At 27.8% G+C, this 16210-nt stretch overlaps 1 protein-coding gene across 3 annotated transcripts in view; it reads right to left on the minus strand.

Annotated features, from left to right (window-relative positions):
- The window catches only part of LOC100201385 (serine-protein kinase ATM), a 131654-nt gene that overhangs the window by 20915 nt on the left and 94529 nt on the right, over positions 1-16210 (minus strand). For all 3 annotated transcript variants that reach the window (XM_065813277.1, XM_065813275.1, XM_065813276.1), the window contains exons 43-50: positions 12649-12723; positions 9216-9277; positions 8839-9063; positions 7039-7222; positions 4666-4821; positions 4472-4588; positions 4336-4389; positions 3983-4090 (exon numbers count right to left, since the gene is read on the minus strand). In XM_065813277.1, the coding sequence (XP_065669349.1) occupies positions 3983-4090; positions 4336-4389; positions 4472-4588; positions 4666-4821; positions 7039-7222; positions 8839-9063; positions 9216-9277; positions 12649-12723 (981 nt within the window). The remainder of the gene's footprint in view (positions 1-3982; positions 4091-4335; positions 4390-4471; positions 4589-4665; positions 4822-7038; positions 7223-8838; positions 9064-9215; positions 9278-12648; positions 12724-16210) is intronic.

The raw sequence follows: 16210 nt of genomic DNA on the forward strand, positions 1-16210 counted from the left end.
ACGTCCCCTGATGTATGGCCAATGCTTTTTTATCTTTGATCAGTCTGTAAGATCAATGGTTCAGACAGTGACAGTATGCCTGATTTGAAGGCAGTTTTTCTGTCCAGTTTGAATGAAAAGTATGTTATCTATCCTTTGCACAAGCTATCAACACTTATTGTTCCTTCTTACAAATACTTGTCTTTTGTCAACACAGACGATCGCAATTTTGTTTATTCAGAAATGCGTAGTATGGTGGACAAAATTATTTCTTCTTCACCAAATCAGGTGATACGAAATGACTCAGGCAATACAGATATAGACAGCTTTAGTGAATGCAGTCATTCAGATCAGCTGCCTCCTGCAAAGAAGAATAAAGCTGATCTTGAATCATATGATTTGCTGGCAGACTTAAAAACAGTTGCCACTCCATTGTCTAACGCTGACAGTAATGACACAAGACATGAACTTGACAAATACTTGGCACTGCCCGTGACAGCGTGTGATGCATTGCAATTCTGGAAAGACAATGACCGTGAACATAAGCTTCCGACGATGGCATTGATTGGTAGAAAGTTGTTGGCTATTCCTGCTACAAGTACTGCCAGTGAAAGAGTGTTTTCAGTGTGTGGGGTGACGATGAGTGAGTGCAGGGCTCGCCTAAACCCAGAAACATTGGAAATGCTGATATTTCTCAAATACAACATGCAGCCCTGATTACTAGACTGACAGCAGGCTACTTAAGCTACCATTATCTGTGTTTAGAAAGTTACTGCTTTAATGTTTTGTGCACTTTAACTGCAGCTATTAGCAACTGCATTGTTTTTTGAACTTTTGAAGTTGCAGTATAAAAGCATTGCAAATTATTATAATTCAAGTTATTTGCAATGCTTTAACTACTTAATATTACTTTAATTTATTTGTGTTTTATCATTGTGGATGTAAAGCTTTGTAACTAATAAAAAAACAGTTGTGTTGATACCGAACCGAACCCGAACTGTGCTTAAGACCGAACTGAACCGAACTCGAACATTAGATATAACCGAACCGGACCCGAACTTTAAAAAAAGGGTTCGATTCCCATCTCTAATATATATATATATGTATATATATATATATATATATATATATATATATATGTAAATTAGTAAAAACACTTATCTAATTTTTTCTTTCTTCTACACAGTGTTTCTCCATCAGTAGGTTCATCAGGAAGAATCTGTGTGAATTGTGTGTGTGTATGTAGACACACACACAGATATATATGTATATATATATATATATATATATATATATATATATATATATATATATATATATATATATATATATATATATATATATATAAAGTAACAAGAGTTGTTTGTTCAGAAAATATATGTTACAGTATTTTGTAAATTTTTATAGAATATTTTAAAACAATTTAGAACATTCTGGAACAATTTAGAACATTCTGGAACAATTTAGAATATTCTAGAATGATTTAGACTGTGTATATATAGCTGCTTATTTAATTTTATAGTTATTACAGAAGCAACACATGGCGACGTACAAGCCTAGCGATAGTAGTATTGAGAAGAACAAGGATGTCTGGACCAATAATTTGGTAAAATTTGAAGGAGCGAATCGCGGAAATTTCCAAAGAAGTCACCAAATTGTGGAAGAATAAACTGAATTTTCCTCATATATCTGATCAAGTTATATGAGCAAAACTTGATAAAATACTGAAATGTTATGGTGAATGTGTCAAACAGGGAAGCTACAAACCCCTTGATGAAATTTTTGATATTACTAAAGTGGACGGAACATAGTTATCTTCCAAGGATAAGCGATGTTACCATCTCCAAGTGGAAAGCAAAGGAACAGTGGGATACTCTACAGGCCAAGCGGCCAGTAAAGAAATGATCCATCTTTCTAAAAGACAAAAACTTTTTAATAGGTTATCCAACTCATCATCTAACTATCTTGGTTTTAGTGATTCTGACTCTGAAGCTGGCGACAGTGAATATGAAAACGGTGAAGAAGAAGAAGATGAGACTACTCTTACACCAAGCAGAAAATATCATAAAATCAAAATTGCAGTCAACTTGGTATCCTACACAAGAGTATCAACAAACAAAGCTGCTAACATATGCAAGCAATTGACTCGTGAAGGTGTTGAAATTTCAACTCTATGTCAATCAGCTATTTACAAGTCAACAATTAAAGAGGCAATCAAGTTGAAAAAAGAAATGATTGAAAAGTTGCATATCGAAAGTTAGTCCTTACACTTTGATGGCAAGCACATCAACGGAATTGATTATCAAGTGGTTGTCCTTAAAAATGAAAGAAGAAAAATCAAATTGGATGTCCTGGGCTTGGTAGATGGCAGGGGAAAAACTATTGCTCAAGGAATTTCTAAAGTCCTTGATGAATACCACCTATGATATTCAATACAGATGATTGTTGCAGATACCACTAGCGTTAACACTGGAAAAAAGAATGGTGTTGTTGTAATATTGCAACAAATGTTCACAGAGAAACACATCAACAAACCATAGTTTATCAGTTGTCAACACCATGTATTTGATAGAATCCTCCGTTTGGTGATGGATGAAGAACTTGGAAGTAAAACACAATCCATTTTTATCTCAACTGTTGAAGGAGTACAAACAACTGAAAACACAGTTTGATAACGGAATAGAAGTAGTTCTCAAATCATCAGGCTGGAGAGATGATATGAAATTTTTAATTCATCTCACTTGAGTGTTCTGATTTTTTAATGAAAAGGGACATTTTCCATTGATCAGGTTTCAGAAATTACCCAACATCAGCAATGCGAGGTGGGATTCCAGAGCTATACTAGCGATCCTGGTCTTCATTTTAATTCCTTCAACAAGGACAGTTCTGCAGAGAGTATGTCGATTTATATGATATGGCTGAGCAGACCATTGGTTTACAGACCAACTGTACAACAAAAACAACTTTAATAACTTGGCTGAAGTACTGAATCCATACAAAAAGGCTTTAAGCTCTTTGAAAAATCACTGGAAGCGAGAGCCATTCTTACAACAGATCCCCAGAAGTAATCAATGCACAGAGCGCGCAATTAAAGTAATGAAGAAAATGTATTCGTCATGCAAAAATAAAGACAAATTGCACCTTCTATTCCTTCTATGCAACAAATTGTCTGAGTCATTGTTGGATTGAAAATTTATTGTGTTACGTGACTATGACATTCTAAATACATTTAAATACATAGTAGTGCTTATGTCAAAATCGATTTTTCTATGGCGAGGTGAACTTTTTTTCAAAAGATATGCAAATAATAGTTCATTTCGTGCTTTTTAGGTAAAAGTTCATCAAACTACAGTACATGAGCATGAGGTTGAAAAAAAGTCATAACCCTAGTGTTTATATTACAGGTAAATATAGTATAGTATATATTGTGCATGTGTATATATTACAGGTAAATATAGCACAGTATATATTGTGCATATGTATATATTACATGTAAACTGTTGATAAATAAATAATCCTTAAAAAATAAATTTCAAACAGCAAATAAATTAACTCAACAATAACCAATAAATAAACTTTAATGTTTAAGTTTATTGGTTATTATTTACAATAATAAATTAAGAGCCAGTAATTTCCTTGACTTTAATGGCTCCCTCAGCCTTTAAGAGGTGAAACTTAAACGTTTCACCTCTTAAAAGCTGAGGGAGCCATTAAAGCCAAGGAAATTACTGTATGAACCCAACCCTCCATAACTTTAAGTGACAAACAAACGCAACAAGCACAAAAAAAAAAGTTTTTCAAATAAACTTTGTTTCACATAAACTTTCTTTTACTTTTTTTTATTTACATAAACTTTTTTCTACATATTTTTTTTACTTAAATTTTATTTACATAATTTTCATTTGTGTAACTTTCTTTTAAATATATAAATTTTCAGTAAGTTTTCAATGATAACAAACAATGATACTTGCAAAAAATAAAATTGTCAAGCAAAACCAGTTACCCTATTTTTTCTAATTACAGACTGCTTAATCTCAAAATCTTGTGACTTGGTATATTCAAATAATGCTTCATATTGAACATCTGCATACTTAGCTAAAGAATGATATGCCTAATAATAAAATAGTATTTTACATATCAATAAAGTAGTATTTTACATAACAATAAAAATAGTATTTTAAATAATAATAAAATAAAATTGTGAAATAAAACTTATGAATCTATGAAAGTTATTTAATATAACTGTCAGAAAACAGTCATAAGTTATTTTGCCCTGTTAAAACAATAAATGTCTAATGACAACAAAAAACTTAAAATCTTGCAAAAAAGAGCAAAATATTAATTTAGAAGACTTACATCAATTGGTGTATATATTCCATTGTAGTCTTTTCTTTCCATAATTGCAATTGCCTTAGATAATCAAATTATCAAACAGCATTTTTTTTTAGGAAAAATAAAAAAAATATAACTAATTTTTAAAAAAGATGCTTACAGGTTCTAAATACTTCTCCATTATCTGAACAGAGTTTTGTGACCTGGTTTCTCCGAGCCAGTGACCATATAAACTCAGAGCAACAGGATACAATGAAGCTGCAGATTCAGATTCAACCTTGACAAATTCAGCATTTTGTACAATTTGTTTTTATTATTAATATTCTTAAAGTATTTTAGCTAAAGCATAAAAACCTTTTTATAATAATTGATAAGTGTCTTTAAAACATGAATAGCATGACTAGTTTCTCCTCTGGCCCAATATAGTTTTGCTTCTTCAAGCTTCCAATTCAAAGAAACTTTACCAATCTTTTCAAATTCTCTGAACTGTTGAATGCATTTTTCTGAAATCTTTTAAAAAATAAAATTAAAAAGATCCAGAAGCAAAATTAAAAACTTCCAGAACAAGGAAAAACAAGAAAGTAATGTTAAGTTAATCAAGACTTTGTTAAGGTAATCGAGATTTTGACTAACCATCTTGAAGTAGCATTAACATGTGTTATGTGGAAGATTTTTTACAAAAGTTTAACAGTCACTTAAATTTGCTTAATTTTGGATAAATATTTTTATCAAATTTTTAATAGATATCCACATTATAGTATTATTTGAAAGTATGTTAAAACATGCAAATAACAAGAACCCTCAGATAAACAAAGTTTCAAGTTAAACACAAAATATAATATATAATATATATTATTATAACATAATAAAAGTATATTATTTTGATTTAGTTCAGAGTGTTTTTTAATTTAGTTTTGGTCATTGTTATATTATTAATTAAAATATTGTTAAAAGATTTTCAATATAACTTAGTGAAACAGTTTTATCATTAATATCTGTTAATTTTTTAACATAAAATGAAAAAAAAAATTTTATATCCAGTTTTACAACCGAATGCAACACACTTGTTTAGTTTTCAGGCTATATATATATATATATATATATATATATATATATATATATATATATATATATATATATATATATATATATATATATATATATATATATATATATATATATATCTATGTATGTATGTATGTATGTATGTATGTATGTATGTATGTATGTATGTATGTATGTATGTATGTATGCATGTATGCATGTATGTATGTATGTATGTATGTATGTATGTTTGTATGTATGTATGAACAGACCTTGGCAGGAATGAGTGCATGAGCGGTGAAGTGCGTGCCTAAAATGGACTTGACGGGTAAGCACTTTCCCGGGCTTTTTTGATATTTAGATAAAAAAGCATATGGTTAAATTAAAATTGATTACATTTTAGTAATGGTTTTTTAAGTTTTACATTGTAATGTATTGTTTACTATCATAAATACATCAGAAAAATCAGCAATGGTTATTTTTCTGATTTTTATTCAAGCATCAAGTTTTCTAGAAAAATATTTAAAAACAACATTGGATTTGACCAAATATTTTAAACTCCGTTTTAATAGAGTTTAAAAATTTATTAGAAAATATAAGATCGCTTATTTATTCAAACGATTTTTTATTTTATAAAAGTTATTTTGTGATGCGTTTCTTTTTGTTTTCATATTTAAAAAGTTCCTTTGTTACATTTCTTCTTTGTGAATCATTTTTTTAAATTAAAATTTAAAAAATGCATAAAAATCACTCCAAGAAAGCAAGTAATTATGAGAAAAGACTTTTGTAATTAAAAACTTGAATGAATAAGTAATTAAAAACTTGAATAATAAGTTTTAAACTTTTAAATTTGTTTTTGTGTTAAGTAATTCCAATTTAAGTGAACGAATTTTTGTTACTGTTTAAAAATTTCTTAAAACATTTTAAAAAATCTTCAATTATGAAGTCTGTAACCTTTAGGACACTCACAAAAATGTAACAATGAATAAACTAAAGGATGAGTAATACTAAAGCATACTTAAACCATTTTACTTATTAAAGCAATATTTCATTTAAATGCACTAGATGTTTTTTACTATTTTTGTTTATATAAGTAAAATTCAACTCAACCTAAATAAAATTAAAAATATTGTATATTTGCACTAGCTATATATTGCCCGTGTAAACTGACTTACACAGGTGTGAAGGCAGGCGCGGGCGATTGCCCGCCGTTTCTGTCAAGGCCTGCATGTATGTATGTATGTATGTATGTATGTATGTATGTATGTATGTATGTATGTATGTAATTACGTATGAATTTATGTATGTATGTATATATGTATGTATGTATGTATGTATGTATGTATGTATGTATGTATGTATGTATGTATGTATATATGTATGTATGTATGCATGTATATAATTATATATATGCAGAGTTTATTTTTATTAAACAATTTAATACTTCCTATATTAAAACAGAAATCTTATACAAGTTTAAAGTTTCCTCATAAATGGCTGTGTAATATAGTAGGCCATCTTCATATAAATAAAAACAACAGTTGAATCCTAACAATGATATTAGTATGATGAAACAACCAAAGGAATTATAATATGGAAAATATTTTTATTTTTCAATTTTTTAAACCACAAATAAACTTATTTTAAATGAATATTAGAAATCATATTATATGCAAGTTGTACCTCAAATCTTTTTGACTCCCTTGCAATTTTACAGAGATGTCTAAGATTCTGCTCTGTAGCATCAAGAACATTTTCATGAACACAACCAATTTTTAAGACTGAAACAGACGCAACAAAAGCTGGCTCATAATACTTGAAATCGTTTCGTAGTTCACAGCAGTTTAAAAAACTGTTTGAAACATTACTAAAACAAAATTTTTTTTCAAAAATAAATAAAATTTAAAAGAAAAATATTTATTAAAGATATATTTATATAAAATGTTTCGGGGGAAAAAATAGTAGAGCCAGACTAACAGGCATGGCAGCAGGGAGTACAACTGGAGAAAAATTACCTATGTTTGTTATTGGAAAATCTAAAAACCCACGAGCACATTAAACAACTTCCTTACACATACAAATATCAGCTAAAATGTTGGATGACCAGAGACCTTCTTATAGAATGGGTAAAGAAGCTCGACTTTTTTCGTGTTTTCAATCTTTTCGTGCTCAGGACAGGAAAGTAGCACTCCTGGTGGATAACTGTTCTGCCCATCCACACATTGAAGGGCTAAGCAACATCAGCCTGATATTTCTTCCCCCTAACACCACATCTGTCCTTCAGCCCATGGATCAAGGTGTAATACTAAGTCTTAAAGCTCACTATTGTCACGAAATTGTGCATTTGTGTATCAAGACTGTCCGTAATAACGAACCCCTGCTAAAAATTCCTATACTTCAAGCAATGAAAGATCTTGTTTCTTTATGGAATGCTGTGTCAAAGGAGACTGTCATCAACTGCTTTAAAAAAGCTGGTATCAGCAAAATAAACAAAAGTATTGAAGAAGCTGATGATCATCCTTTTAAATCTTTGACAGAAGAACTTGAGCATTTGCAAGAGATCGATCCAAGTGACGTCCAAGAAGATCTCTCAGCGGAATCTTACTTTGGTTCAGATTGTGGTGTAGTAACCACCGGTTTACATGCTACTGATGCTGAAATCATTGCTCAGATTTTAGATCCTAATTTCGAAAACAACAATAATGAAGTTGGAGATAGTGTTGACAAAGGTATTGATGTTAAAGCCCACCATATTCAATTAGAAAATGCTTTTGAAACGCTTCAAAATGATTCGCTATAGAGCTCAAAATGAAATACAAAACCTATCACTATAACTAGAGGATTTAATGAAGATGGAAAAATGAAGATGGAAAAGATAATTTGCAACAATATCAGATAACAGATTTTTTCCAAAAGTTTTTGTTGTTAATGACTTTTTCAAAAAATAACTTTTTTTTACTTATTTTCAACCCGTTTCTTGATATCTCAAACTCTCGATAACTTGAACTTTTTTTATGGTCCCCTTAGTGTTTGAGATATTAAGAGTTGACTGTATAAATAAATAGATATATTACAACAACAAATATTCAAAACACTTCTATTACAAGTTTTGGATTTTCTTAAAACAAACTTATTTTCTGCTACTTTAAAAGTTATTCTACTTAGTAACCATTAATTATGTCAGCCATACTTTAAAAGTTGTTGTAGTAAGTAACCATTAGTAATAGCAGCTATACTTTAAAAGTTATTGTAGTTAGTAATCATTAGTAGCGTCAGCCTACTTTGTAAGTTATTGTAGTAATTAACCATTAGTAATTTCAGCCATACTCAAAAGGTAAACTTTTTGCTATTACAAACTTAATATAATATTTTGGTCATTACTAACTTAACATATGATATAACTAATGTAATTTAATAAATTAATTTTTTAAATTAAATTAGAAAAATTTTGAGGTTATAAATTTAGTAATATTTTAAAATTACCTTTCTAGAAAACTTGAAGCTTTTTCAAGCATATTTAATGTAAAACATTTTGATAAAAAATTGTACAATGATTTTGAAGCTTGACGACTTTTTGGTACTTTGTGAACAACATTTAATTTAGCATTATTCAAATGAAAATGAAATGCATCTATATCCCCACAGTTCAAATATCTTAATGACTGATATAGATTTCCATTGAAACCAAGATTATCTGTCATATCACAACTGTAAAAAAAATAAAATTAAACTAAAGAAAATTTATATTCATGATTTTATTTTATAAAATTTATAAATAATTATATTTATTACTTTTTCTTTTATATATAAATATAATACAAAATAAAATAAAAAATACAAATATACAAAAAAAATTAGACCTTATCTCATTAATATCCCAAATACTATTTCTCCAAGCAATCTCAAACTTAATTTCTTCAAACTAAAAAACATTTTTAAACTAAACTTTAATTTAGAATCAGCATATGCTTGTAAGTTAATAACACTGACCAACAGAAAAATGTAAGTTAATAACAGTGACCAACAGAAAAATGTTGCAGCTTCAAAATTATTTGTGAATTCATAAAGAAGTCCGTAAGTCTTCATAAAGAGTTTGCTTTGGAGATATTGTTATTCTTTTTCAGAATTTCTGGTTTTAAAGTGGTTTTGAAGTGCAAAATTTACATTCAATATAAATTTAAAAAATAATTTCTGAATTAATAATAATTAAGAAAATAATAATTTCTGTTACATATGTAGTTAAATCTGTTTAAATACATTTAAATTTTGTTTTTATTTACATAAAAACAAAATTGTCAATGAAAAAATAATAATAGCTCTTTCATAAACCTATAGTTTGCCAGTAAGCAACTTAAACTTAACCAGATAGTTTGCCAGTAAACAACTTCACCTCAAAATTATGATGTCAAAAATGATGACAGTGTGGAAGAAGTAAAATCTAACAAACCTTCACATCCCATATTTATCTTTTTTATAACAAAAGAGAATACACAGCACCAATAGACTCGTAGAATTAAGAACTGATCTCATTTGAGACAAAAAAGGAAGCAGAACTTCAAAGGTTAAGAATACAATAATAGAATCTTCTCAAACATAATGTTATGGTCTCATATTACAATGTTAGAGGCTTAATTTCTTTTTTTAATTACAATGTTAGAGGCTTAATTTCTTTTTTTTTTTTAAAAAAGAAACAAAATAATTTGTTTGCTACAATGCATTAGCTTGAGTAAATGTTTTAACCATAATCAAACTAAATGGAGACTATTCATAAACTTCTCCAAGCTTAGTTTAAAAGCCGTGGCACTTCACAATACTCTCTTTGTTCCATTTTTGTTGTTCATACAGTTTACATAAAAGAGACATGAAAAAATGAAAGCATTTCTGAATCAATCAAACATGCTGAACACAAGCATTAAATCTTAAGCAATTTTAAAGTCATTTCTGTACTTTTAGAAATGCAACTATAATGGAACTAAATACTGTTGCTAGTATTACTGTTGTTATGCATGTGAAATAGTAGTGATAGTGAATCACATTCAAGTTAAATGACTTGTAATGTGATTTAATGGCTTGTATGGATTCAAAAGATTCTCGTACTCCGCCTTTATATATATAGCTGATTCTGATAAAAAAATGTTGTCAATGATATGACCTAGAAAAGACAGGCCTTAAACTAGTTAATAAAAAATTTTCTAGATTGACCTCTCAGTGATAAATAGGGATTCCATCACATTATTTCAGTATTAAAACAAAGATATCAGGTCCATTGAAATGCAGCTATGCTTGCAAGTTACTGCAAGTCTCTTTGTAAGAATGTGTGGAACTAACCTACAAGAGGATACCACTACATGATTTTATTCACACTGAACAACCTGTTAGATATTCACACTGAACAACCTGTTAGATATTCACACTGAACAACCTGTTAGATATTCACACTGAACAACCTGTTAGATATTCACACTGAACAACCTGTTAGATATTCACACTGAACATCCTGTTAGATATTCATCAACCAATGTAAAACCCTTAGTATATAACTAACATTCATAAAAATTTGAATGCACTTTCAATAATTTTGGCACATGTAATTAAGTTGTGTTGTTTTTACTTTATAGGTATATACATTATTGTGTATGTATGTAATATATATACATAAATGTATATGTATTATTTACATTTTGTATGACAAAATCTATAAGGAGTTAATAAAGACTTTTTGCTTCATTTGCTTGTCTTAAAAAAAGATTTGTTTAATGCAGCTTAGGCAAAATAGTTTATTATCTAAAACAACTTATTTTAGGAAATCAATTATTTTAAATAATTTATTTCCTAAAATTACTTTTTGCAATGCATTTCAAATATTTATAACTCTATGTATACAGTCTGTAAAATGTTCTAATGCAAAAAATGATGTTTCTGAAAAATGCAGAACACTTCAGAAATATTTAAAAAAAAAAAAAAAAAAAAATTCAATTACAAATGAGCTGAAAAATCTGACTGATAATTGAAATTGAAAAAATGTTCGAATGATCTAATTATTGTTCAATTGTGTCTAGAAAAAACATCTTAAGATTTGCAAAAACTATTTTTTAAATTAAGTTTAAATACTCAGAAATTCAATAACTTTAATCAATTTCAACTAATAGTTGCATATGCAATTGCAACTGATAGTTGCATATGCAATTGATACTGGTAATAAACTATAGCTGAGTTTTTTAGAGAAAACTTTGTATATAAACTTGTAGAACAAACATTTAAAACAATAATATCTGAAACACAAAATATCAGCAGTAAATAAAGCAATTAGATTAAAAATTAACTTTTTATTTATATCATCAACTTAAAGTAAACACTTCAATCAAACAAAGGGAGGGTATTGGGGAGGGTAATCTTTAATTTTTATACAACATAAAAGCAATAGGGGAGAGTGAAGTGCTATGATAATCTTTTGGTTTTTGCTTTGTAACTATTTTATTTAAAGGAATTGATTTAAGCCATTGGTGCAATTTGTAGATTAAACTTATACCTATTAAATTAGGTCCATGAATTATCAAAATATAACATGTTAAAACTGTGAGGCTATTTAAAGTAAAATTTGTATCAAGGTACCCCGCCCATGGGTACCTTGATACAAATTTTGTTTACTTGAAAGACAAACAAATTAATAATTATAACTCAAATAATGTATCCAATGATCCGAATCACATTTCATAAATGCAGGTATATCGTTTTTAATCTCATTCTAAAATGTCAATTGATAATGGTTTTATATTGAAATTGGATCTTCTAGTATTTAAATAAACCTCTTAAAAATTGACTGTAAATATTAAGTAAATATTAAATATCTCTTAATGTTAAAAGATTGTTTATAACAAAATGGAGTACTAATCTACAGTTTTAAGACGCCCCCCACAAATGTTGTATCAAGTTATCCAATACTTGCTAATAGAATACAATTGCTTTATTTTTAGTATCAAATTTTATTTTCAACAGTTGTGTTTAATGGAGTAAAGAGCTTATGGATTGTAGTTTAAAAAAAAATGGTACTTACCAATAGACACATCGAATAACATACCTTAAAACTTATGAACTTTAAAAAACTAATAAATTACTTAGTCATCAAAAAAACACAAGCCTAATGATATTTGATAATATAATTTTCTTGTTAATACATAGCTCTAGTAATGACTTTTTCACTGTATGAAAGTGGTTGTCACAACACTTAAGGTGTTTCCTCAATTGCAATGTATCATGGTGCCCTAATCTCCCCTATGTAATTTGTGTTATTACCTTAGCTGCATCAATTTGTGAGAGACCTTTCATGTAAACTGTTGATATGTGATGAAGACCAGAGTTCATTAGATTCTAAAAAAATGACAATGTGTTTAAAACACCCTATATATATATACATATATACCCTTATATCAAAGTCGAAAGAGACTTTAATGGAAAATAAAATCTCATTCAACAACATTTAAACAACTTCAACAACTAAGCAATATTTTAATATCGTTTAAAAGTTAAAACAATTAAGATAATGCGGAAGTACATTAAGTTTTATTGTTTTTTTTAAAAACCACAATAATATAGCTTGTTGCTACAAGAGAGTATTACTACATCAACTATCCTTCTGCTACAAGTGAGTGCTGCTCCACTATCTTAATGCCTGCTGCTAAAAGGAAGCGATGTTACATTGATCTTATAGCCTGCAACAAGAGAGTGCTGCTACAAGAAAGTGCTGCTACATCAACTGAGGGTTTGGTTTGGGCAAGCAATCTATCATTTAAAAAAAACAAAAAAAACTTTATTCAAGCTTTTAAACTTTTTCTGGTCTGATTTATTAGCATTCTCTAAAAGCATCTTCTATAGATATATATATCTATATTATATATATATATATATATATATATATATATATATATATATATATATATATATATATATATATATATATATATATATATATATATATATATATATATCATCTTTTAGGAAAAGTGAGGTTGGCAAAAAAAAATTAAATACAAAGATTTTACCATAAAACATAGAAACAAGGTCAGCAATTTTTTGATGACCTTGGTCGGCGTTGCCGAATGCCGATATATATATATATATATATATATATATATATATATATATATATATATATATATATATATATATTAGGGTGGAGTAATTTTGGAATCAGAACCATAGTAACCCTGGAGTAAATAGATTATCAAAAAATAATAAAATGTATAACATGTACTTGCTATTAATGCCTGGAAAATTGCTGGTTTACAAAAATGTACATTTATTAAGACATAATCTATTTTCAAGGAAAAGCGCTATTTTTTGATTTTTTGTTTTGTTATTTTTAGATAATTTTTAAATTATAATTTATAAATAGCCAAATAATTTATAGAAAAAATGCCTAAGAGCAAAATCCAGGAAAACTCATTTGGAAAATATTCTAAAATACGGAGGCCTCCCATCAGAAATGCTTCAGCTGATCTTCCAACATTTTGTCAAATAATTCAATTTTTTTATTTTACTGAAAACAATAACCAAAACATTTCAAAACAGAATCTACTAGAAAAGGTTGAGAATTCTCTTAGTACTTTGTGGAATAAAGTAAACCCACGTCTTCCTCTTCTTCAGAGAAACTCAATCTTAAGAAAATTAAGAAATCTTTTTGAAAGAGTAAAATATATAAACCGAGGACATTGTAAATCTAAAAGTAAGGAGTAAATCAAGATTTGATTTTAAATAAACTCTTTGATATTTCATTATGTACTTGTGAATTAGCAACTGTTTTATGTAATGACAGAGATGTTAAGTGTAGCATCATCAATTGCCAGGTAAAGCACATCTTGTGTCTTTGTAAAACTAGAAAGGTATTTGATTAAATTTTTTATACATTATTGTATATATTGGAATATTTGTTGTTTTAATCTGCAGTTATTGTACTAAGAATTTTTTTATTATACTTTGATTTCATTTCAATCAAACTGAAATAGTTGATTATTTTCATAAATTATATTTAAGGTCCCTTCTGAAGACAGGGCATATATTTGTGACAAGAGAAACAAGATTGGTCCTAAAGGTATTTATCAGTTAGGAAAGGCTGATTTAAAAACTAGTACATTTACTCTGGAAAGGTTAGTTCAAGTAGAGCTTATAGATCATGTTGGAATTATTATATATATATATATATATATATATATATATATATATATATATATATATATATAATAATTTAAAATATAATAATAATAAAATATAAGTCTATAATTATAGTATATAAGAAAAAAATTAGATGCGTTTTTACTAATTTATATATATTTATATACATATAAATATATATAATTTATATGTATATAAATTATATATATTTATATGTAATTATGTACATATATAATTTCAAAATATTTTAATTGTTGGTCCTACAAAGTGTGCTGCTTGAGATAAATGGCTTTTTTTCTTTCTTCATATTTTAAATACTAAGCATTTTTACAGGTAAATGATTCTGAGGAAGAATATAGTCCAGTAAAAAGTTCTCAATATAATTGAATGAAACTTGATAGATTTACAATGGAGGCTGTCAGGTATAAAAAATTTACAATGGAGGCTGTCAGGTATATAAAATTTACAATGGAGGCTGTCAGGTATATAAAATTTACAATGGAGGCTGTCAGGTATATAAAATTTACAATGGAGGCTGTCAGGTATATAAAATTTACAATGGAGGCTGTCAGGTATATAAAATTTACAATGGAGGCTGTCAGGTATATAAAATTTACAATGGAGGCTGTCAGGTATATAAAATTTACAATGGAGGCTGTCAGGTATATAAAATTTACAATGGAGGCTGTCAGGTATATAAAATTTACAATGGAGGCTGTCAGGTATATAAAATTTACAATGGAGGCTGTCAGGTATATAAAATTTACAATGGAGGCTGTCAGGTATATAAAATTTACAATGGAGGCTGTCAGGTATATAAAATTTACAATGGAGGCTGTCAGGTATATAAAATTTACAATGGAGGTAAAATTTCAGGTATATAAAATTTCTATACATATTGATTTTAGATGAGATGATTTTTATATATTATATATACTATTATATATAATATAATAGTATATATAATTTTATATATAATTTTTTATATATTATACTATATTAAAAGAGCGAAAAAAAATCATAAGTTTCACCATTGTTCATCTCCAGTAAGTTTTTTTTAATGTGGGAGAGGAGAGGGTAAATATAGAATGTTAAGGGATCACATATAGATAATATGCTTTGCTTTTTCAGTTTTGTTTATTTATTTCAAAGTTTCTTATTTGTAGGTATGATGTCTCATCTTGTGCTGCAGCTGCACTAGCAAATGCTCTACTTCTAGATTATGGAATCATTAAACATGATTTGAATCAAGTTGTAGATCGAAGCAAAATTGAGAGGTAAATACTATTTCTTTATATAAGTTAGACAAATATAAATATATCTCTTTATTTATTAGTTATATAAATGCTTGTTTACAAAACATTTAATATAATATTTAGCTAAATATAATACTTTGAGTTGTTTTATAGAGAGAAGAAGAAAATAATGTCAAGATAACAAAATGTGATCAACATGATAATAATTTAAGTAACTTGGTGTGTTTGGGTGTTAATGGTAAAGATAATAAAAATGTAATTTAGTTTAAGGATGTCATTGAAAATGGAGAAACTTGCTTGTCGAGAGTTACTGAAAAAGAACATCATTTAACTTTTACTAATGAAAATAGTTTTAAAAATGGTTCATATCTCTCTCATAAAAATCTCTCATCAAATGGTGCAACTGGTTTGCTACAAAGTGTATAAGTGTA

This window comes from Hydra vulgaris, chromosome 12 (genome assembly GCF_038396675.1).
Source record: "Hydra vulgaris chromosome 12, alternate assembly HydraT2T_AEP".
Classification (NCBI taxonomy): domain Eukaryota; kingdom Metazoa; phylum Cnidaria; class Hydrozoa; order Anthoathecata; family Hydridae; genus Hydra; species Hydra vulgaris.